This window comes from Eptatretus burgeri, chromosome 8 (genome assembly GCF_056783735.1).
Source record: "Eptatretus burgeri isolate ZD-2024b chromosome 8, Ebu_testis_v1, whole genome shotgun sequence".
Taxonomy (NCBI): Eukaryota; Metazoa; Chordata; class Myxini; order Myxiniformes; family Myxinidae; genus Eptatretus; species Eptatretus burgeri.
Genome location: NC_140968.1, coordinates 1,205,113 through 1,230,929, shown reverse-complemented (window position 1 = coordinate 1,230,929; position 25,817 = coordinate 1,205,113). Strand labels below are relative to the sequence as shown.

The following is a 25,817-nucleotide window of genomic DNA, read 5'->3' as shown; positions in this document are numbered from 1 at the left end:
TTTTTGATGTACATTCAACATGTGCGATATGAAATGGTCATGTAACATGTGGTAAAGTTTAAATTCCCTCCGTTGAACGGTTTTTGATGTACACTCAATATGTGCTTTATCATGTGGTCATGTGACATGTGGTAAAGTTTAAATCTCCTCCATTAAACGGTTTTTGATGTACACTCAATATGTGTTATATCAAATGGTCATGTGACATGTGGTGAAGTTTAAATTTCCTCCGTTGAACAGTTTTTGATGTACACTCAATATGTGTTTTATCATGTGGCCATGTGACATGTGGTAAAGTTTAATTTTCCTCCCTTAAACGGTTTTTCATGTACACTCAATATGTGCTATATTATGTGGTCATGTGACATGTGGTAAAGTTTAAATTTCCTCTGTTAAATGGTTTTTAATGTACACTCAATATGTGTTTAATCAAGTGGTCATGTGACATGTGGTAAAGTTTAAATTTCCTCCGTTAAATGGTTTTTGATGTACACTCAACATGTGCGATATCAAATGGTCATGTGACATGTGGTAAAGTTTAAATTTCCTCCGTTAAACGGTTTTTGATGTACACTCAATATGTGCTATATCATGTGGTCATGTGACATGTGGTAAAGTTTAAATTTCCTCCGTTAAACGGTTTTTGATGTACACTCAATATGTGCTATATCAAGTGGTCATGTGACATGTGGTGAAGTTTAAATTTCCTCCGTTAAACGGTTTTTGATGTGCACTCAATATGTGTTATATCAAGTGGTCATGTAACATGTGGTAAAGTTTAAATATCCTCTGTTAAACGGTTTTTGATGTACACTCAACATGTGCGATATCAAATGGTCATGTAACATGTGGTAAAGTTTAAATTTCCTCTGTTAAACGGTTTTTGATGTACACTCAATATGTGTTATATCAAATGGTCATCTAACATGTGGTAAAGTTTAAATTTCCTCTGTTAAATGGTTTTTGATGTACACTCAATATGTGCTATATCAAATGGTCATGTAACATGTGGTAAAGTTTAAACTTCCTCCGTTGAACGGTTTTCTATGTACACTCAATATATGCTGTATCAAATGGTCATGTAACATGTGGTGAAGTTTAAATTTCTTCCTTTGAACGGTTTTTGATGTACACTCAATATGTGTTATATCAAATGGTCATGTGACATGTGGTAAAGTTTAAATTTCCTCCGTTAAACGGTTTTTGATGTACACTCAATATGTGCGATATGAAATGGTCATGTAACATGTGGTAAAGTTTAAATTTCCTCCGTTAAACGGTTTTTGATGTACACTCAATATGTGTTATATCAAATGGTCATGTGACATGTGGTAAAGTTTAAATTTCCTCCGTTAAACGATTTGTGATGCACACTCAATATGTGCTCCATCAAATGGTCATGTGACATGTGGTAAAGTTTAAATTACCTCCGTTAAACAGTTTTCGATGTACACTCAATATGTGCTCCATCAAATGGTCATGTGACATGTGGTAAAGTTTAAATTTCCTCCGTTAAACAGTTTTCGATGCACACTCAATATGTGCTCCATCAAATGGTCATGTGACATGTGGTAAAGTTTAAATTTCCTCCGTTAAACAGTTTTCGATGCACACTCAATATGTGCTCCATCAAATGGTCATGTGACATGTGGTAAAGTTTAAATTTCCTCCGTTAAACAGTTTTCGATGTACACTCAATATGTGCTCCATCAAATGGTCATGTGACATGTGGTAAAGTTTAAATTTCCTCCGTTAAACAGTTTTCGATGCACACTCAATATGTGCTCCATCAAATGGTCATGTGACATGTGGTAAAGTTTAAATTTCCTCCGTTAAACAGTTTTCGATGTACACTCTTAACACTGCAACTGCCACTTAATAACTGCTGGCAGTGATGACCGGGTATCAAGACGTCCCGCTTTGATGCAACCCCGCTTTGATCGGACACCTGACCCTGACCCATGACGTTTATTATTATTCAATTGAATTTAGAATGGGATTAAAATAAATTCAATTCAAATGAAATGGAAGACCAAATTGGTACAAGTCCTGCAATGGAATTATCAGAAGGATCCCAAACAAGAAAAAAAGCAAAGATGAAGTCATCAGGAGGAACTTGAATAGGACTCAGGTTTCAGCTGCTACTTCTCTGCCCTCAACCCCATCCAAGCACAGCCAATGAGCCTTATTGGAAAAAAAAATCAAAAAGAGTGCAAATTCAAACTCGGACACCCAGTATAGCACATACCGCCGCCACGTTATGCCTGATCCATGAGAACATATGAGGCCCAATATATTTTTGAAATATCCTGCTGTATATACAGTATATATACTGTATATCGTTTTTGGTCATATCTCGCAATGGTGACGAATCACTTTGAATATTAAATAACTCTCGTATCCAGATCCGGATTCAGATCTTCATCAAAATCGAATCAATTCATCATGGTCACACACCCAACCTGTCCACCAAGTTTCATTCAAACCTGTCCACAACTTTTTGAGATATCGTGCTTTCTTTTAGCTTATCCCGATCTCTCTGTGGTGAAGAATCACTTAAAAAAAAACTTATCGGATCAGGATTCGGATATTCTCAAAAACCGAATCAAGTCTTCCTTGTCACACACCAAACATGTCCACCAAGTTTTATCTGAATCCGTTCACAACTTTTTGAGATATCGTGCCACATATCTTTTTTGGCCAAATCTCTCGATGGTGACGAATCACTTAAAAAAATTCTAGTAGTCGGATCTAGATCTGGATCTTCACCAAAATCTAATCAGTTTGTCCTTGTTACAACCCCAACCTGCCCATCAAATTTCATTTGGATCCGCACACAATCAGACAGACAGACAAACGGACAAAAAACACACCAAAATACAGAGAGGGGTGAAAACATAACCTCCTTCACCTTTGGTGGAAGAGGTAAAAAAAAATTAAGTAATTATGGCTGCCACACCATGCGTCCGATCAGGCTGAAATTTAAAACATATATTCCCCTCTACTACAACATCACAATTTTAAGTTTGACATCGATTGATGCAGCAATTTAAGAGGGAATTAAAAAAAAAAATATATATATATATATATATATATTTCCTTTCAATCCAATATGGCTACCAAATCATGTGACCTCTCAATGATTCGTGAATACTCTGGTATCCCCATGGCTTGGGGAACATTTGTATGAAGTTTTCCCTCGATCTGTCCAAACGTTCTGGAGAAGAAGGTTTTTTTTTAGAGGTTTTCAGGTAAATCCAACATGGCTGCCATACCATGTGACCTATCAATTATTTATGAACATCCTGGTCTCCCCAAGGCTTGGGGAAGATTTGTGTGGTTTCCCCTCAAGCTGTAAAGCTGTTCTGGAGAAGACGATTTTTAAAGGTTTCTTCTTCCAAAAAAGATGGCTGCCAAACTATGTGACCTATGACATCATAGGTGGGGAAAGTTTTGTTCCTCATGGAAAGGCGGTCATACCTGTAAAGTTTCTCCTCGATCTGCTTAGCCATTTCGGAGGAGAAGATTTTCAAAGGTTTTTTTAAATTTAATTTTTACTTTTAAAAGTCTGCCAAGCTGCATTCATGACCGATGACATCATAAATTATTTCTGTTGACCAATTTATCCCTAGGTGGCCCTCAAAAATTTTCATACTGATTGGATGTAGTATTCTACTTATGCAATTATGACGAAGCCACGTATGACATCACAAAAAAACAAATCACACATTCCCCATGTGGAGTACTTCACATGTGCCAAGTTTCAATTTTTCTATGCGGCAGGTTCGGACATACAGAGGTGCAACGTTTCTCCATTTTTCCAACATGGCTGCCACACCACGTGACCTATGACGTCATAATTATGAGAACATTCGACATGAATAGTCGCACCTCTGGTGAAAATTTCATGTCAATCCCATAAGCGTTTGCAGATGAAGGGGAATAACAAAATGCAGACACGTACTTTTCGCTTCGCGAGTGTGGGCCAATAACACAAATGAAAAGGTCCGTGTCGGGTTCCTACAACTCTCTTTATTGAACGAAAGTTTAATATGAATGAGTCAAAATAATTTAAGAAAAGCCACTATTATATCTAAATAATATACGCTTCCAAATTATATACAGGATACTAATATTGTCGCACTGCAGAATTAGTGGTTAAAGAAAGACTCTGTGTGCCGAAGACGATTGTGAATATCTCGCACGAACTTTTTGAACAGCTCTCGTACCAAACCAAATGCGATAACGTTTACAATACTCATTGCGACATATCATGGAGTATGATAGTACTCCATATAGAGGGATGATAGGGAGGAAAAGTGGCCGGCCATTCAAATGTGTGCACAATGATACACTCACCAGTCAAGTTTCATCAAAATCGGTTGACTCCTCTGGCCTCCAGAGCTGTCCATTACATTCATACAGACAGACGGAAAAGCTGAGAATAACGGTAGTCTAGCGACCACCCAATAAACTACTATAGAGTGAAGTCACAAGGATTTTTTTTTAATGTTGAAGGCTGCAGTCACAGACTAAATAGTCCTCATCGAGGCCAAGCCTTAAATAAAGAACGAGAGGGGGAGCACTCGGTAGAGTGCAAAACCTCCCCCGCCAATACTGCTAGGTCACTCAAGTGAACCTGATATCCTATTCATTCAATTTGACGTCAACAGTGATCACAGAGTTATAGTTTGCAACTTTCCCTTTTACTTTTAACTTTTACATACTCAATTAATTCGTCATAACTAGATTCCTTGAGACAAATATTGATTTTACGTGGGTATATCCACCTGAAGTTCCAAAATCAGCCGCAATTATAATTTTGGCATGTTTTTTTTTGTTGGAAATCACTTATAACATGTAGAAATGCAAAAAAAAAAATCGAAATTTTGTTGAAAAAAAATTTGCAAAATTTTTTTTCTCAAACAATTTTTTTTGGGGGGGGGGGTGGGTTGGAAATCACTTAAAACATGTAGAAATGCAAAAAAAAGAAATCGAAATTTTGTTGAAAAAAAAGTTGCAATTTTTTTTTTCTCTAACAATTTTTTTTTGGGGGGAGGGGTGGGGGTTGGAAATCACTTAAAACATGTAGAAATGCAAAAAAAGAAATCGAAATTTTGTTGAAAAAAAAAAGTTGCAAAATTTTTTTTTCTCTAACAATTTTTTTTTGGGGGGGGGGGTTGGAAATCACTTAAAACATGTAGAAATGCAAAAAAAAAAAATTCAAATAATTTTTCAAATTCGCCGCCATAGCAGCAATATTGGATTTTGGACCAAGTCCAAAATCTAATGGCATTATCCTTGGACCAGACCTAACCCCCCACCAAGTTTCGTCGAAATCCGTCGAGGAGTTTTTCCGTAATACTGTTCACAAACAAACAAACAAACAAACAGAAAGGGGTGAAAACAGTAACCTCCATCCATCTTCGAAGATGGCGGAGGTTAACAAACAGAAAGGGGTGAAAACAGTAACCTCCATCCATCTTCGATGGCGGAGGTTAAAAATATCAGAGAGAATGCAAAGTGAGCAGCAAAATGAGCGAGTAAGAAAAGTGTGTGATGTTTGTTTGCAAGAAAGAGAAATTAAAGCCAGCTTGATAGCTGTAGTTTGAGTGAGACAGAAAGTAATATCAGCAATCCTGACACGAAGAGTGTAAGATGGTTCCGGGCACCACTTTAATACTCCTAAGTCAGAACGGTAGTACCATCCTGAGCGGTTGCTGTCTACAACCTACTACCTAAAGCCATCACCTTTATTCTCGAGTATTTTCTTAACTGCCAATATTTAAAAACACGCCAAAATACATCTCTAAAGTACCACAAGGAGAGATTGCTAAATCGCTAATTTGTAGTTCTTCTTTCGTTTCTTCCCCTCTTTAAAACAATGTAAAACTGTAGCCCAACCAAACTCAATAACTGCTGAAGCCATGATGGTGATTCCAACGCGAGGAGGTTACTTTGTCTCTGGACTGGTGCACGCAACACAAAATTTAAAAATACATAAAACTTTAATCGTTTTATGAGGAAGAAAAATCGAAAGTAAATGTGGACTCAACCAAACCAGGCCAGGATCGTGGGAGTGGGGAGGGAATGGACAATACCATTCCAAAAGTGATACATATCCAAACCATCCCCCAAATCAACTGAAAAAAAGCATTAAAACAATTTAATAACACCGATGGATTTAATCAATCCCAAAATAACAAAATATACAAAACATAAAGCATTATATCATTAAAAAAAAATAATCGCATCGTTTCACATATGCGGAAATCCACATAGTGAACTGAACCAAAATCTAGCCAGGAATTAGGGTGGTCGGGGTGGGGGAAGGGTAGAATGTACCAATCACAAGCCAAATTTACTAACATAGATGAATTTAATCCATGCCAAAATACCAAAATATATAAAACATTAAGCATTTCATTACTTTCAAAATTGCAGAAACAAGAAAAAAAAAACATTAAAAAAAATGGTTCTTGTCACCAAACCAACTCATCCACCAAGTTTCGTCCAAATCCGTAGTCCATACACAACTTTTTGAGAGGTCGTGCTCACAAACAAACAGACAGGGTGAAAACATAACCTCCGTCTACCTTCGATGGCTTCGGTAACAACAAAACATCACAGCTTATTCCATGAATCGTGACCCCTCTCCCCCAAAGCCCCCTTATCGAAATGGAGGTGGATACTTCGAGACCTGGGAGGACTCCATCCCACCTTCTAAAACTCATGTACAGAGATGCCAACCAACGACACACACACACACACACACACACACACACACACACACACACACACACACACACACACACACACACACACACACACACACACACACACACACACACACACACACACACACACACACACACACACACATTGAGAGTTGATGTTCCTACCCACTCTACAATGCGCAAGGTAATCTTTATGCAGGGTGTCCAAAAATGAATACAGTATGTACCCAAAAGAACGGTGAATAGTTTTATTGTTATTCGTGAGATACTGATGTAAATTTGATATCCAAAAAGGGCTGAAAACATGATGAGCTATCGATAGAAAGAAAAAACAAAATGGCGTCAATGACCCACGTGACTAGAAATTTCTGGGACCAAAAGAACCAAATAAAATTGGTCGCTCCTGTTGTAAAGCGTGGCCCGAGAGAGGACGTCACGTGGACGGACGGAGCGAAGGCGGGGTCGTCATATAAGTGGGCGGGGTTTAAAGTGGAAGCTTGATGACGGTACTGAATGAGGCGGCTCTGGTGGGCGGAGCCTAGATAAAGGCGTGTCTGCACAAGGCGGGGGCGAGCTTGCTTTGTTTTAAACGCGCTTTTGATATATTAATGCTGAAGATGAAACAACGCAGAGACAAACGTGCGGACCATGATAGTTTATCGGAAGAGAAAGTAAGTAAGGAAGGCAAGGCAAGGCGATGAAACGTGTTTTGTTTCCCTTCCTTTCTTTCTTTGTTTGCCCTACCGAGGCTCGGCGTTGATGTGACGACCCCTCTGAGATCTCCAGGGTCAGAGATTATTGTGTGCGAAAGAATTGTCAATGGCCTGATCGGCATCGCGCACAATGCCCCAGGAAGTGCAGGGTCAGCGTGCCAGCAGATAATCCCCAACTGCGCCGCCCAGGCTTTCCCGGCCCGATGATCTGCACTGATTGCCGGTTGACGCATCCTCCACAATCGAGGGCTGTTCTAAAAGTCTTAGGAATGGTCCTACAAACGCACCCCCCCCCGGCCAAAAAAAACGACATGAATCCGTGTCTCCTGATGATTTATGTAAATTTGGGGATTTAAGGATAAAACTGTTCATGCATCTTGGACTCTTCCAAATGTCTCTTTTCCGTTCGTCGAACTTTTTGAATGCGTCATGTACGTTTCACGTGAATACTTTAACTTAATGGTTATATATATATATATATATATATATATATATATATATATATATATATATATATATATACATATATATATATATATATATATATATACATATATAATATATTTTGTATATCTGGTGACCCGTCCAGGATTGTGCCCAATAGCCAAAGAGACTGCTTTAGCAGCACCAACGCTCTGCACAAAGTCTGGTCCCAATCTCCTCTCTCCTCCTCCTTATGTCCCTTCTTTTCAATGTCCCTTCTGACAATGGAAGAGATTGTTAAAATTATTATAGATATTATTAAATATTAAAATAAAATATTTAATTATAAATTAAAATAAAAAATTTTATTATAAAAAATTAAATATTTAAAAATTAAAATAGATATTATTCACAACTGTCATTTTTGGGAAAACATCAACACAAGATATTTTCGAAATAAAATGATGGACTATTTGGAAATCAAACCTGAACTTCGGATAAAATAGAGTTTCGAAAAAAACTTTTAAAAACTAGATGATTTCTTTTCTCAATGTATAAATGAATGATTTTTTTTTTATCCGTCTGGGAGATTAACATAACATTTAACAACCATAAACATACACCAAATTCGTTAAGAAGCCTAATAGTTGGTTCAAGCAGATGTGGGAAAACTTGTTTGTTATTAAAGATGCTCCTTACTCCAAACTTTTTAAATTATGAGAATTTAATAATTTTGACAAAGTAAAGTTTTCAACTCCAGTATCAACTTCTCTCACAAGGTTTTGATGCAGGTCTTCAAAGAGAAGACTTGATCGGTTTATTTAAACTTCAAAAACAAATTAAATGGTTATAACATTGAAGACATAATACAGATCCACCAGTCTGGGTAACGAGGGGTTTCTCGGACATAGTTCCAGACCTTTGATCCTGAAGCCGACGAGCCATAGATAACTCTGTGGCATGATGATGTGCTCAGCAACCGCAGATGCAGTCTGAGACAATTAATTTAAATAGGGTCCTCATGTCCAATTCCCATGTTACCTTCCCAGCAAATTAATCCCCCCCAAATAGGGAACCGTGCTCTCAATGCCCCACAACTGTCAATCAAGAGCCTTCCTGCTCACGTGGTAATGAACAGGGTGTATGGTGTGGGTGATTGAGAAGTGCAGGTGGGAGGTACGGTGTATGTGGGTGCATGTAATGCGAGCTCTGAAAATAACTGTTCTGGACTCAGTTGATACTCTATAACAGTGCAAGTCAATAAGGTGTGTGCGCTGGGAAGTGCGTGTGTAAGATGTGTCAGGAGAGAAGTCAGTTCTGGGGAGAATCACTGTTGAGCATTTCTATGCTCGAGAGTTTGTGGATGGTTCTACCAGGCACATTGGAGGTACTGTCTGCAAGGAGGTGCCGACCATGCCTGGGAGCTCACGTCTCCACACTCTGTTTGCCTGCTGCATTCCAGCATTCCATTCCATTGCATTCCCCAAGCACGGCCCTTGGCGCGATTCACCTCGAAGCTGCTCTCAGACCAGTAGACCTCTCCAACTAACTCTACTTGAGCTTCTCTCTCCCATCCTTGAACTGGACTCAAGATTGAAGAACTCTGATAGGCAACTGAGCTGGTTTCCAGTCCCGGAGCCTGGCAGGGCATGGCTTGGGCCGCTGTGGTCCAACAAAGGAGCAGGATTCGAGCTACAGTGTGTCACTTTCCGGTTATCATCCCAGCCTTCACCTGGGGCTTATAAAAGGGGTAGTGCGGAGCCGTGAGAAGCTCGCTTCGCTCCCTGTCTCACTCTTCTTCCAAACATTATTGGTGTGCGAATGCCAGAACGTGCTTCTTTTTCTTCTTCTTCGAGAGCCGGATCCAGGGCGACTGCTGTCTGGAGAGACTCCCTGCTGCGCTGTCGACATCTTGCCACACCTGCACAACCAGACAGACAAGTGTGGAGCACACGTTGCCATGAGCCCCAGCAAATAATTAAGCAGGAGATAATGCGCCATATCATGAGGTGGGAATGCTCAGGCGAAGCGTCCCATGGAGGTACGCTCTACACATACAGAACTTTACCCAACTAGATTAGGGATTTTTCTCCTCGCGCATCTATTCTCCTCTCTCTCTATCATTAATCGTTTCTATCTCGTCTTCCTTGGACGCACAAAGAACATTATTACTGACTCGCAATCCCATTTTTCTCTGACATGACACCACACCCCCCATATTGCACCACACCACACCTCCCACTCCCACACCATATACACCAGTATTTCTCCCTCCTATCTCTCCTTAAGCATCCTGGGTTGCGCTAACCCCACCTGGTATTAATTCAACAGCTGAGCGGGATTTGAACTCAGGACCCGAGGATCCAAAGCCCACCAACCTAACCATCAAGCCAACACCAGGCAGAAGGGATATAAGAAGAGAGGGAGGATCTAGAAAAGAATTACAAAGGGAATTCTAACCTTGCAGCCTATTCTATCCTTGCAGCCTATTCTAACCATGCCCACATGAACCGGTGCTATACACACTCCTTTACTCGCTGTCTCACACGTGCCCGTGAACTTACACACCCGTTCACACTCTCCACCGCCCGGACCAGCATGCACGAGCCGAGTACTTTCAACCACGTGGAACGTGCACTCACCGTATGCCAAAGCACATAACTTGTGAGATGGCTACGCCATCTCTACCACTCCGACCCTCCATGGGGATGGAGATAAAAAGGACATATAAAGATACAGCAAGAACAGAACCATTATAAAATAATAATCCCATAAATAACATAACTATTAGAAAATAATACTCACATGAAGAACATAACCATTAGTAAACAAGTAAAAAAGACAGAAAATGTCGTAGCCCCGGTTGTTTTAGTATTTTTACTGAATGGAGTTAAAGGGATAGCCAATATTTACATACAAATAAAATGGCCGCCAGTCTACCAGTCAGCCATCTTTGATCAGATCGCAAAACTAAAGTGAGGGTCATGTGAATTCCATAATGTACTGTGCGTTTGCCACGTTTGAATAAAATCGGACCGTAAATGTCTGAGCAATGGTAAGGGACACATTTAAGTAACAAAATTGCCACCAGTCGGCCATCTTGGATCTGATCTCAAAAAAAAAATGACGTGCATATGTAAGCCATCATTCATTATTATCTGTGTGCCAGGTTTGAACAAGATCGATAAATGCATGTCCGCAGGGCCGGATTTAGGCATGGGCAAGCTGGGCAGTTGCCCAGGGGCCTCCACACCCAGGGGACATCCACATATTTCATGAAAAAAAAATTGTAAGGAAAAATGTATTTGTGAGTGGACTGAATGGTCGTTGGTAGTTAGTGGAACAGATATAAGATATTCATCTATAACAGATGTATGATATTCATCTTATCTCATTCTCTACTTTATATAGAAGTTCAGATTCTTTGTTCTTGAAAAATATACTTTATGGATGACTGTAAATATGTATTGTCACCTTTTTAGTATTCTAAGGTAGGGTGGGCCTCCACTACTGAAGGATGCCCAGGGGCCACCACATATCTAAATCCGGCCCTGCATGGCCGAGAAATGGTTGAGGACGTGTTCAATACTGGGGTTTTTGGTTTGCGGGCGCCAGCAGTGACCACTATTTTCGTTGTGTCTGTATGTTGGGTGGTCGCGAGACTATCCTTATTCTCAGGTTTTCCGTCTGTCTGTATGTATGTAATGGACAGCTCTGGAGGCCAGAGGAGTCAACCAATTTTGATGAAACTTGACTGGTAGGTTCATACCAGGATCTAGTTGTATGATTTTGAGCACGGTTGCTATGGACGCCACCGTTGCCTAGCAAAAGGGACTTTTAAATTTTTGAAAAAAATCCGCAAAAGTTTTTTTCTTCGAAAATCAAAAATCGGATTCCGCGTTGTTATGCGCACTATAATCAATCTCTTTGTCAAAAATTTTCAGCCCGATCCATCAAACACTGTATGACTAGTATGCAATTACAAGCCGGTAGGCGACATGGGTGGTCGCTATATAATTGCATACTAGTCATACAGTTTTTGACGGATCGTGCTGAATTTTTTTGACAAAGAGGTTGATTATAGTGCGCATAAAAAAGCGAAAGCCGATTTTAGATTTTCGAAAAAAAAAAAAATATATAAATATTTTTCGGATTTTTTTCAAATTTTTCAAAGTCCCGTTGCTAGGCAACGGTGGCGTCCATAGCAACGGTGCTCAAAATCATACAACTAGATCCTTGTATGAACCTACCAGTGAAGTTTCATCAAAATCGGTTGATTCCTCTGGCCTCCAGAGCTGTCCAATACATACAAACAAACAGACGGACATACAGACAGACGGAAAACCTGAGAATAAGGGTAGTCTAGCGACCACCCAATATTACTATGTGCTTTCACCCCAACGTTTGTGTTGGGATTCCCTAACGTAGGGTTAGGGAATCGAACACAAATGATGAATGGACAGTTGATCATCATGTTCCTATATGGAACAACGAACGGCCAAAATGCCATCCGATGTGTTCTCTTATCTACATATTTCAAATTAGCCTTAGTCTAGCGACCACCCATGTCGCCTACCGGCTTGTCTGTTTGTTTGTGACTCTCCCCAGAGCATAGCTCCGTGACGTTTGATGTGATTTGATGAAACTTGGACACAAGCTGGATTCCAGATTGCATGGTTTAGTTGTGTCTTTTTGTATGAGGGGCATCCCACGCCCCTTGTGGGTGGAGCCACGCCCACTTTTACTTTTTATTAATTTTTTCTCGATTTTTTTCTCGCAATTTCATTTCCTAGAAGCTGTGCATAATATCCATAAGTACAACATACAAAAAAATCCGATTTCATTTGGTCAATTTTGACGGAAGAGATAGGATTTTATGGTAGGGCTTCCTCAAAAGCTTCCACTAACTCAATTGTATCTATCGTGGCATTGTTCAATAATGCCCGCGAACCATCGTCGCCTCCCGGCTAGTTTACAACTAAAATGGCCGCCAATCGACCATCTTGGATCTGTTGTCCAAAGAAAACCATGACATTCATACGTAAACCATCATGTGTTGTCTTTGCGCCAAGAAAGAACAGAATTGGTCCATATATGTCCTGAGATATGGTTGCAGACGCATGGATGTACACATGCACTGACATGAAAATCGAGACCAAAATCGAGATGGGATTATTTCGGACGAAGTCCAACGGGGGCTTGTAGTAATCCCATCAAGAACGTAACCATAAGTAAATAATAATCCCATCAAGAACATAACCATAAGTAAATAATAATCCCATCAAGAACATAACCATAAGTAAATAATAATCCCATCAAGAACATAACTATCAGTAAATAATAATCCCATCAAGAACATAACCATTAGTAAATACTAATCCCATCAAGAACATAACCATTCGTAAATAATAATCTCATCAAGAACATAACCATTCGTAAATAACAATTCAATCAAGAACATAACCATTAGCAAATAATAATCACATCAAGAACATAACCATTCGTAAATAATAATCCCATCAATAACATAAACATTAGTAAATAATAATCCCATCAATAACAGAAACATAAGTAAATAATAATCCCATCAATAACATAAACATCAGTAAATAATAATCCCATCAAGAACATAACCGTTCGTAAATAATAATCCCATCAAGAACATAACCATCAGTAAATAATAATCCCATCAAGAATACAACGATTAGTAAATACTAATCCCATCAAGAACATAACCATTAGCAAATAATAATCCCATCAAGAACATAACCATTCGTAAATAATAATCCCATCAAGAATATAACCATTCGTAATTAATAATCCCATCAAGAACAGAACCATTCGTAAATAATAATCTAATCAAGAATATAAACATGAGAAAATAATAATCCCATCAAGAACGTGACCATTAGTAAATAATAATCCCATCAAGAACATAACCATTCGTAAATAATAATCCCATCAAGAACATAACCATAAGTAAATAATAATCCCATCAATAACATAAACATGAGTAAATAATAATCCCATCAAGAATATAACCATTAGTAAATAATAATCCCATCAAGAATATAACCATTAGCAAATAATAATCCCATCAAGAACATAAACATTAGTAAATAATAATCCCATCAATAACATAAACATTAGTAAATAATAATCCCATCAAGAATATAACCATTAGTAAATTATAATCCCATCAAGAACATAACCATTAGTAAATAATAATCCCATCAAAAATATAACCATTAGTAAATAATAATCCCATCAAAAATATAACCATTAGTAAATAATAATCCCATCAATAACATAAACATTAGTAAATAATAATCCCATCAAGAATATAACCATTAGTAAATAATAATCCCATCAAAAATATAACCATTAGTAAATAATAATCCCATCAATAACATAAACATTAGTAAATAATAATCCCATCAAGAATATAACCATTAGTAAATAATAATCCCATCAAGAACAAAAGCATTAGTAAATAATAATCCCATCAATAACATAAACATTCGTAAATAATAATCCCATCAATAACATAAACATTAGTAAATAATAATCCCATCAATTACATAAACATTAGTAAATAATAATCCCATCAATAACATAAACATTAGTAAATAATAATCCCATCAAGAATGTAACCATTAGTAAATAATAATCCCATCAAGAACATAAACATTAGTAAATAATAATCCCATCAATAACATAAACATTAGTAAATAATAATCCGATCAATAACATAAACATTAGTAAATAATAATCCGATCAATAACATAAACATTAGTAAATAATAATCCGATCAATAACATAAACATTAGTAAATAATAATCCCATGAAGAACATAACCATTAGTAAATAATGGAGACATGACCATCAGAACAAGCAAATGGAATATATCCAATGATTCCATCCAATAATGGGGAAGGGGTGGGGTGGGTGGAGTGGGGTTGGGTGGGGTGGAGTGGGTTGGGGTGGAGTGGAGTGGGGTTGGGGTGGAGTGGGGTTGGGGTGGAGTGGGGTTGGGGTGGTGTGGAGTGGAGTGTGGTGGGATTGGGGTGGAGTGGGGTTGAGGTTGGGGTTGGGTGGGGTGGAGTGGAGTGGAGTGGAGTGGGGTTGGGTGGGGTGGAGTGGGTTGGGGTGGAGTGGGGTTGAGGTTGGGGTGGGGTGGAGTGGGGTGGAGTGGGGTGGGGTTGGGGTGCGGTTGGGGTGGAGTGGGGTTGAGGTTGGGGTTGGGTGGGGTGGGTGGAGTGGGGTTGGGTGGGGGGGAGTGGGTTGGGGTGGAGTGGGGTTGAGGTTGGGGTTGGGTGGAGTGGAGTGGGGTGGGGTGGAGTGGAGTGGGGTGGGGTGGAGTGGAGTGGGGTTGGGGTGGGGTAGAGTGGAGTGGGGTTGGGTTGGGGTGTGGTGGAGTGGAGTGAGGTTGGGTTGGGTTGGGGTGGAGTGGAGTGGAATGGGTGGAGTGGAGTGGAGTGGAGTGGGGTTGGGGTGGAGTAGAGTGGGTGGAGTGGGGTGGAGTGGACTGGAGTGGGGTTGGGGTGGAGTAGAGTGGGTTGAGTGGGGTTGGAGTGGAGTGGAGTGGGTAGAGTGGGGTGGAGTGGGTTCATCGCTCCCTGTGGTGCGTTGAGACATTTGTTGACGGCTGTGTGAGTGGAGACTCGAATGTAATGAAGAAGAAGAAGCTGTCAGTTAAGGGTTGAGGCCATGTTTCTGCTTGTGCGTACATCCGCTGTGCTTTACTGACTGTGCTTGGGCGCACTTCACCAATGATCGCGGTGATTGGCGCCCGTTTCTTGGGCGTCCGCCAGCCGAAAGATCTGGGGTCCTGAACATCACGAGGTAAAGAACCTGTCTCTGTTCGGATCAAGCTGCTTGGGCCTTGTGCTAGGTTTGAGACCGCCGTGGTGATAGCTTCGTGACCGGGTCTGCGCGTGACGCAACCGCACTTCGTGCCGGAAATTATATCCGCCCCGACAATCAACCCCGGCTCGACTTCATGAAAGTAGCGAAAGTCCTTCAGAAATTGAGACTTTGTCGGTATTGACGGAAATAGTATATTATAGTAACGACGGGGAATTATTAAACACAAATTGTGACGAATGGAGGGAATATGTCGCTGTGTCTTCCTGATCACTGCACATTCGAAAGGAGGCGATAATTCCAAGGAGATGTGATCGACATGTTTAACATAATGAAGAAATGGCGTTCAGGTGTCAGTGTGATGTGGGGGAGGACGAATGAAGCAGGAAGGACGAATCATTTCATTTGTATATATGGATACACTGTATATGTCAATGTGAATGTATGTGTGTGTGTGTATGTGTATATGTATATGTATATGTATATATATATGTATGTATATATGTATATATGTATATATGTATATATATATATATACATACATACATACATACATACATACATACATACATACATCCCTTAACATATATACGAGACAACCCGTGAACCCGGTGGTTTCCCGTTGTGACAGCGGTTGATAAAAAAAAACATAGCTCCAGCGAACTATACCGCTGAGGTTGTTTGCATTGATCAAATTCTCCTGAATAGAACTTAACTGAATCGGGAATTGATTTTTTAATGATTTTTTTCGTTGTTCAGGTCAGGTCAGGTATGGGAGCATGTGCCAGAACAGCGCGTCGCTGCGTCCACTTTCTGCCGGTACTCCAGAGGCCTCCGTCTGGCCATCCCCCAGGCAGATGCCAGGCCCATCCCCATCTCCTTGAGATGATGGTCAACCTGCTGCAACCACGAAGCACGTGGTCGGCCCACTGGCCTCCTCCGCTCATAAGACTCCCTCGCTGAGAGAATCTGGTGAGCAGGATCAGCGTCAGGAAAACGAGCCACATGTCCATACAGCCGCAACTGACGCTCACGGACTATGCAGGTAACAAATCTCATCTGAGTCTCGCTCAGCAACCGCTCGTTGGACACAAAATCCGACCAGCGATAGCCAAGGATTCTCCGAAGAGACCTGGTACCAAAGGAATTAAGTCTCCGTCTCAGATCCTTGGTCAGAGTCCAAGTCTCGCATCCATAGAAAAAGACTGGAAGTACCAAGGACCTGAAGACTCGGACTTTTGTCCTCCCGCACAGGTACCGGCAGTGCCACACCCCATGATCCAGTGAATCCATGACTCCCAAGGCCTGACCAAGACGTCTATTGACCTCTGACTCACAGCCAGCAGAGACATGAATATCACTGCCAAGGTAAGTGAATCTCTCCACGACCTCAACATCCTCACCACAAACAGACACAGACAGGACAGCAGCATCCAAGATGTCACCGAAAGCCTGGATCTTAGTTTTGACCCAAGAAACCCATAATCCCAGTGGCTCCAACTCCTCATTCAGCACCTCGAGGGCCCCCAAAAGGATATCTAAAGTCTCTGCAAAGATGACTGCATCATCTGCAAAATCAAGGTCCGAGATCTTGACATTCCCAAACGATGCACCGCAGCTTGATCTCTCCGACATCCTCCCTAGAATCCAGTCCATACAAGTGCTGAAAAGTGTGGGGGCAAGTACACACCCCTGACGAACTCCAGAAACAACTAGAAAGAAGTCAGAGATGGTACCTCCACACTTCACAGCACTCTCAGTACCAGAGTAGAGTTCAGACATCAGATCGATCAGTTTTGGTGGCACCCCACGAAGACCAAGAATCCTCCATGGGACATCCCGATTCACTGAATTGAACGCTTTACAGAGATCAACATAGGCTGCAAGCAGCCCCTGCCGAAACCCTCGTCTGCGTTCGGTGAGGACACGAAGAGCAAGGATACGGTCAATCGTTGACATCTTTGGTGTAAAGCCTGACTGCTCTGGACGCTTGTGCTCAAGCAGATGGTGGCGAACCCTATCAATAATTATCCGAGCAAAGAGCTTGCCCGGCACTGAGAGCAGCGTCACTCCTCGGTAGTTGTTGCAGTCTTGGCGCTCACCCTTCCCTTTCCAGAGAGGAACAACAACGCCCCTCTTCCAGTCAGTTGGGATGATGCCTGTGTTCCAGGCAGAGCACAAAACTGCATGCAACGACACGAGTGCAGCATTTCCACCAGCCTTGAGAAGTTCAGCATGGATGCCACAGATACCTGGAGCTTTGCCCCGTTTCAACTGGTTCACCGCAGCCCGTGTTTCCACAAGTGAAGGTGGACCACATTTGATTTGAGGGTCAGCAACAGGGATTGTAACACCCTCGACGTCCAACTCGACAGCTGGCGGATCAGCCCGGTACAACCGCTCAAAGTAACCGGCCCAGCGGGCCTTCACTTCAGACTCCTTTGTCAAGAGCCAACCACTCTCTGCTCTAACTGTAGTGCTCCGAGGGATGGGCTTGGATGAATGCAATGCACGAATTCCCCTGTAAGCGGGAGGAGAATCACCTGTCCACAGGTGATGCTCTACCCCATCACAGATTCCTCGCACATAGGCCTCCTTGTCCACCCTCAGTGCACGTACAGTTTTACGCCTCAGCTCCCTGAACAGCTCATCTCTGCCATTCAGCCTGGCCCTGCGACTCTGGTCAATGGTATCGAGTGTCCTTTGAGAGACAAAATTCTTCTTTGCCCTGCGGTGAGTTCCAAGACATTCTCCGGCAACATCAAGGACGGTGGTCTTGAAGGCACTCCACAACTCTTCAGGACCTCCCAAAGCACCCAGACCCCCCAAGTGTCCACTCAGCCTGTTCGCAAACTCCTCAGCAACTCTCTCATCCCTGAGCTTGCCAACATCCAGCCGAGGCTGGGATGGTACCATTCTCCAGGATTTAAGGTGCAGCTTTGGAGTTGCTACAACAAGCCTGTGGTCAGTATTGAGGAACTGAGCACTCCGGTAGACCCTGCAGTTCTGGATCATCCTCCAATGACCGTCAATGAGGACATGGTCAATCTCCTTTGCCACACCGCCAGCGTTGGAATACCAAGTCCAGCGATGAGCTTGTGGGCGCTGAAACCATGAACCAGCCACCCTAAGTCCATGACTTCTTGCAAAGTCAAGGAACTTAGTGCTATTCTGATTCATAGTTCCTGACCCATGGGGACCAACACACACCTCATAACCGTCCCTATCAGTTCCAGTCGATGCATTGAAATCCCCCAAGACTAGAAGTGTATCTCGTCTGGGGCACTGATCAACCACAGACTCGAGCGTGGCGTAGAATGCATCCTTCACGGTGAGATCACTCGCCTCAGTCAGAGCATAAACAGAGACCAGGGAAATGACACCTAAGGAGTGACGAATCCTTAATCTCATAATACGCTCGTTGACCGGTGTTAACTCAATTATCATTGGGGTCAGCTTATTGGACACAGCTACAGCAACTCCTTGGGTATGGTAACCATCAGAGCGACCAGACCAATAGTAGGTGTAACCACCCACCATTATCTCGCCGCAATCCGGTCTCCGAACCTAAGAGAGTGCTGCAATCCCGATGTCCAAACGCTTGAGCTCAGATGATAACAGAGACAGGTGATCACCCTCTCTTAGGGATCGGACATTCCAAGCACCCACCCGAAGGGACCGCCTCAGGTTAACCCAAGGAGACCGGCGTCTGGTGGACGACACCTCAGCACCACTCTGACACACTCTCCCGCAACCTGACCCAGGGATGTTACCCCGTGGTTTCCCTCCTATCATCAAAGATTGGGGGTCCCGAAGGCTTTGCCCCAATCCCGTCATCCGGTGAGCTGCCCTGCCAAGGGAAGCTGCACAGGAGGTACTCCCACGGAGTGGGTTTTCAAATTTTTTTGCGTTTTTGTGTTTTGCGGAATGAAGGGTTTTACGGTGGCCGGAGTGTAAATCCTGCCACCAACCTCCTAATAAAAAGTAACCCAACTGCAGGAGGACGTCCGCAGACACAGTTGGGCATTAGATATGGATGGCCGTTGGCTCGCAAGGAGCTCCTCCGCCCTTTGACAGGTTTTGTTGTTAATCCTGCTGGGTGTCCATATCCAAACACCCTCCTCACCAGAAAACCTGGTGGCGGAGACGGTTTAGTCGCCGACAACCTGACCATAGAGCAGGTTAGTACAGGTTTACATGGTACCTGTAACAGGTCGCAGATCTAACCTGACCTGACACACAGGTGTCGATTCGTTGTTCGATTTTAACTAAACTTGATACTGCACACCACAGGAGAATGGTGAGTAAGGTGGCCCTAAAAATTTTGCACTTTCGTGTGCCGTTCTGGCTGTATTTCGGGAACATACATACACACATGCAAGATGATAGTTTTTTTTTAGTTATATATACATATTATTACACCAGTTGATGAAATGTGTTGGTGAAAGCTTCGCTCCTTGTCCATGATGATTCCTCGATCTTTTTCCTGATTAATTTCCGTAATGCATTATTGTTTAAGTAGTAGCTGTTTCTTCAGTTAAACCTCTCCTCATGCAGAACTTTGCAGGTACTCTCATTAAAGGCAAATTCCAAGTGGTGAATCAATTCTGTCCCTTGTCCAGGTCATTTTTCAGTGATTTAAGTAGATTCATATTAGTCTCTGCTCCAAAGATTTTGCTGTTATCAGCAAGGATGTAGATGCAGTTTTCAAGGATCTGGCAGGTCAGACATTGATGAACACAATAAAAATCAGAGGTCCAAGGATGCTCCCTTGGGGAATGCGACTCCTCACTGGAGTCCACCTTGAGCTTGTCCCATTGATGGTTACTGTCTGCTGTCTCCCTGCAAAGAATTCTGTAATCCATCTGAGTAACTTCCCGTCTTTACCACATGCTGCAACCTTGTCAAGAAGTCGTGTGTGTGTGTGTGTGGAACTGCATCATATGCTTTTATGAAAGTCCAGATCGAGAACACCGACCGGATTCCCTTTGTCTAGCAGTGAAGTCATCTCTAGTGCACACGATAGTTGGGTGATGCATGATCTATTGGGAGTAAACCCATGTTGACTATCAGCGAATAGGTTATGCATAATCACGTGTTCTGTTAACAGATCACGCACGAGACTTTCCATCAACTTGCCTATCACCGATGTCAAACAAATTGGGCGGTAGTTCTCTACAACCGTTCTACTACCTTTCTCATGTATGGGAGTAATGTTTGCTATTTTGCAGTCTTGTGGTAATCTACCTTCTTTTGGGGACTTGCCGAGCATTAGTTTCAGGAGTTTGGCGATCGCAGTGACAGTCTCCTTCAGGCTACGTGGGTTTACTGGAGTCCGGCCCTGCAAGCTTGCATCCCTTCAAATTTCGAAGCTTTTTCTTGAACTTTGGCTTCTGTAATTTGAACATCCTCTCAAGCTGGGCCAATGAATTTGTGATCAATTTCTGGCAAAGTTGTGCAAGTCCTCAACTGTGAAAACACAAGTAAAGAAATTGTTGAAAAGTTCAGTTTTCACTTTGTCATTTTCAACATGATTTCCTTGAGTAGGCCGATCCATCATATCACCCACCATTGACATTCAGTTCAACTTGCTGTTTGCATACTTCCAAAACACCTTTGGCTTAATGCTCATGTTCTTCACACAGATTTCTTCATATTTTTGAGTCTCGTCTGGTTTTGTTGCTGTAATTGATTTTGTTCTTTCGCATATCTAGCGTAACCCAACTCACCACTCGTTTCGGTGTACTTTTTCCAAGCTCTCAATTTCTTGCGTGATTGGGAATGAAGCAGGAAGGACGACAACAAATAGCCTGTTGACGTGCTGTGGCGGCGTGCAGGTTCATTAAAGCCTGTCTGAAATGAACAACGGTTTTATGGTGTGGGAGAGCATTATATAATGGGAGAGACAAAATATGTGCGGAAGAGTTCTTCACCAGAATAGACAACGATAGGAGGAGGGGATATAGCCTGAGAGTTAAGATGGGAGTAAGGTAGGGGTCTTTCATTCAGAGGGTAGTTAATGGATGGAATGGTCTCCCTGGAAAGGTACTGGGGGCATAAACAGTACAGAGACATGACAGAAGTAAATAGACACCATGATTTTAAAATAAATCAAATGTTAAATCAATAAATTATTTCAATACATACACTAGTATTTTGTAGAGTTGCCATTTGCAGATTTCAACACTTTTACTCTTTCAGACATAGAACTAACGAGTTCTGAAATTTTCTCTTGTGGGATTTCTGCCCAGGCTTCACGCAAAAGGTTTAGCAAGTCTGCTCGTGATGTTGGTTTCCTGGACTTTTTTCCGCACAGCTCGATCCAATATGGCCTCGAGATGATCAATGGAATTCATCTCAAGAGACTGACTTGGCCATGGAAGTGGCTTGATCCCATTTCTGTCCTGTCATTCTTTGGTCTTTTTTGCAGTGTGGCATGGAGCTCCATCTTCAATGAACAGTGTTGTTTTTCACCATTTGACCAGTGGAGAAGATAGGGAGATATGCATCCTCAAGGATAGAAATGTGTGTCGTAGTGTTGATGTTGCTAACACACTCCACAAGCTCTGATCGACCAGCGCTCCAGATTTCTCACCACACCATCACTGAAATACCACCGTGTTTGACAGTTGGCTGCAATCGGTTCAAAAATAACTCTTGACTGGGAAGTCTCCAGACCCATACGCGTCCACTGTCAGAAAATTGAGCAAATTGGGACTCATCTGAAAAAATGACAGTTTGCCAAAACTCCAAGGGTCTGGTGGCCATCTCGTCAGCCCACTTCTTTCTCTTTGAATGTTGGCTGGTCTAAGAAGAGGTTTTCTCAGAGCTGCTCTCCCATAGTAGCCTAGTTGATGAAGGTACCGCACGGCAGTGCTTGAGCTAACTTGGACCTCCTCTGTAACATCTGCTGCCTTGCAATGGGGAGTTTTCTCAATGGACCGCTTGACAGCTCGAAGACACCTTTCTGAGGGCAGAGATCGACCAGAACAGGAAGCTGTGGAATCCTTGCCTTCGCTGGTGAATTGCACAATCACCCGATTGACCGTAGAAAGTGGAATTCCAAGGTTCTGAGCTATCTGATGCTGGCTGACTCCACTTTCCAAATGGCCAACAATTCGTCCTCTTTGAAAATCAGAAAGTTTCTGTGCTCCTTGGGTTTGAGGCGTAGTTAATTATCATACAAGACCCAGCAACTCGTTTCTGTAAATAAATAGTTGAATATTAGTACAAATCACTGAGTAAAACTGTGTTATTCAGATGAAATGAAGAAATTTAAGGTGTATATTTACTTCTGTCATGTCTCTGTCGATACATTTCAATTGGAATTAGATAGGGACCAAGAAGCATCAGAGATAGATGGGTGCAGGGATATTCACAGGACTGGTTGGTGGATTGAGATAGATGGGTACAGGGATATTGGCAAGACTGGTGGGTTTGAGTTAGAGGGGTGCAGGTATATTGGCATGGCTGGAAGGTAGTCTCAGATCGGGGGCATATTGGCGTCCACCTGCGTCGGATGGCCTCCATCTGCGTCTAATTTTCTTGTTATTCATTTTTTAACATAAATGAGCATGGCAAGCCCGGTCGATAGTGAGTATGACCGGCTGCTTTGGTAATACGAGTGTGAAGAGGATATCGGATCCATTAATGAGAGGTAATTTAAACAAACTTTGCAACGAGCAGTTGATGTCGAATGATCGCTGAATATCTCACGTACCGAACACACCATCCAATATAGTACGAGCTTGCTCTGCCAGGTTATCAGTTTTGAGTCATTATTTGTCCTGCACTTGGTGTAATTGGCTTTACCAGAGTAACATGTATTTATGTTTTCATATTGTTAAAGATTCTATCACAATGATTGCATACAGCATTTAATATCTCGCAAAAAGTAAAAAAAAAACCTTTTTCACAATGCCTTGGAAATAGATTTGCTCAAGGAGTCAATATGGCTGGTTAGTTTTAAATGACCTGTGAACTTGGTTGAATCGGAATGAAACGGATTTATTTTGGTCATGTTAGATGAACGCTCATATAGTATCATGACGTGATGGGGGTTTGTGGTGTTTCAGTGAAAGTGAGCAGGTCACCATGTCTGAGGAATATCGTGTGAACAACTCAGGTGGCGAACGATTCCGGCGGCGCAGAACTACGAAGGATGGCTGGGAAAGGTATGTTCACCGTGTCCGTACAAAACTACATTTCACTTACACGAGTTTGTTGCCAAGGGACAAAGTTTTTATTTATTTTATTTGGTGCACGATTAGTGACGCACACTCAGGTTTTATGAAATTCAAGCTTGTTTCGAAGTTTCGACTCCCTTGCTTCGGAAAAGTTCCTTATCCCTTGTACAGGGTGACCACAAAAACAGTAGTACCCGTACAATCTACCGACGAAGTCGCCAGAGGCATTATGTTTTGGAGTTGTCCGTTTAACTGTCCCGCCATGCGTCTGTCCATCCGTGATAGGTTTTTGTTACCACAATAACTTTGTATAATGATGCAAAGATTAGATTTTGGAATCAAGATTTGAAGGGTCAGAGGTCATGTTAGGTAAAAATTCTGTTACCACACTAACTTGTGAACCAGTGATTGGATTCTGACCAAACTTGATACAAGTAGGTATGGTGATTTAAAGATTAGCTGATTCATTTTGGGGTCAAGAGGTTAAAGGTCAGAGATCATGTGATGCTTGAGAACAGGTAAAGGGATTTTCAATCAAACTTGGTACAACTATGTGTAATGATGGAATAATGTGGCCGAAGGCATATTGGTTGCCGAAGAGTGCTGTTCTTGTTTATTTTTTTTTTAATTTCAAACGAGCAAATACAACCCATCGCTTTGTTGATTGCAATATTAAGGGTGGGGGGGGTGAGAGGGAGTTATATATATATATATATATATATATAGAGAGAGAGAGAGAGAGAGAGAGAGAGAGAGAGAGAGAGAGAGAGAGAGAGAGAGAGAGAGAGAGAGAGAGAGAGAGAGAGAGAGAGAGAGAGAGAGAGAGAGAGAGAGAGAGAGAGAGAGAGAGAGAGAGAGAGAGAGAGAGAGAGAGAGAGAGAGAGAGAGATAGATATTGATTTGTGTGAGGAAGGGGGAGCGAGGAGTGGGTGAGGAAGGGGGAGCGAGGTTTGTGTGAGGAAGGCGAGTGAGGAAGGGTGAGCGAGGTTTGGGTGAGGAAGGGGAGCGAGGTTTGGGTGAGGAAGGGGAGCGAGGTTTGGGTGAGGAAGGGGGAGCGAGGTTTGGGTGAGGAATGGGGGAGCGAGGTTTGGGTGAGGAATGGGGGAGCTAGGAAGGGGGGAAGAGCAATGTAGGGTGGTGCGGGGAGAGCGACGCCTCACCTAACGTTGGGAAACACTCTGGGAGGGGGGTGTGAGTGTGAAGGATGCTGGGAGATGGAGGGGGTTTGGGAAGAGATCAGTTTGAGGGGAGGGGGTTCTGTACTTGCGTTTGGTCGTGGGACTTGTGGAGAGGGGGGGGGCGGGGAGGGGCGGTCGAGTTGTACAGGATTGAACGAAATGGGGTACGTTAATACAGCACAGAGACCACCTGGAGATGTCCATGTGGGATGGAGAGGGGAAGGGAAGGCAGCGTGAGGGGAGGGGAATGTTATGCCAATAAAACACTCCCAAACAGCAACATTTTCTTTTTAACCACTGTGTTCTATATAAAATGGGGTGGGAGCATTTAAAACCCATGCGAGCAACCTGGCAAAGGTTTGCTTGCTTGCATGCATGCGCGCACATGCAGCAACCTTTGCACATCCCCGGTCGGCTCACTGCGGATCTGATTAATACATGCTACGCTCTGTGGAAGCCGTTTTAAATTCAAAATGAAACCGTCAGTCCTTAACAGTCCCCTTAACAGAGGGAGAGGTGGTGGAGTAGGGATGGGGGAGGAGGGGGGGGGGGGGGGGGGTTGGGGATGCGGATGGGGGGGTTGGGGATGCGGATGGGGATGAGGAGGTGAGAGAGGGGTGGGAGAGTGAGGAGGGGGAGGGGTGGGATTCCGGCAGATGTGACGTCCAGTTTAACGTCCATCTGAAAGACAGCACACACATTGATGAATGACCC

At 42.5% G+C, this 25,817-nt stretch overlaps 1 protein-coding gene across 7 annotated transcripts in view; it reads left to right on the top strand.

Moving 5' to 3' along the window:
• The first annotated feature begins 15,473 nt into the window (after window positions 1-15,473).
• The window catches only part of RBM33 (RNA binding motif protein 33), a 138,744-nt gene continuing 128,400 nt past the window's right edge, over window positions 15,474-25,817 (top strand). For 4 of the 7 annotated variants that reach the window (XM_085890543.1, XM_085890544.1, XM_085890542.1 and 1 more), the window contains exons 1-2: window positions 15,476-15,718; window positions 23,815-23,913. In XM_085890543.1, coding sequence (XP_085746669.1) covers window positions 23,834-23,913 — 80 coding nt within the window. In that variant the 5' untranslated portion in view covers window positions 15,476-15,718; window positions 23,815-23,833. Of the gene's footprint in view, window positions 15,719-23,814; window positions 23,914-25,817 lie in introns of all 7 variants that reach the window. The other 3 variants (XM_085890546.1, XM_085890545.1, XM_085890548.1) reach the window with 2 other exon arrangements.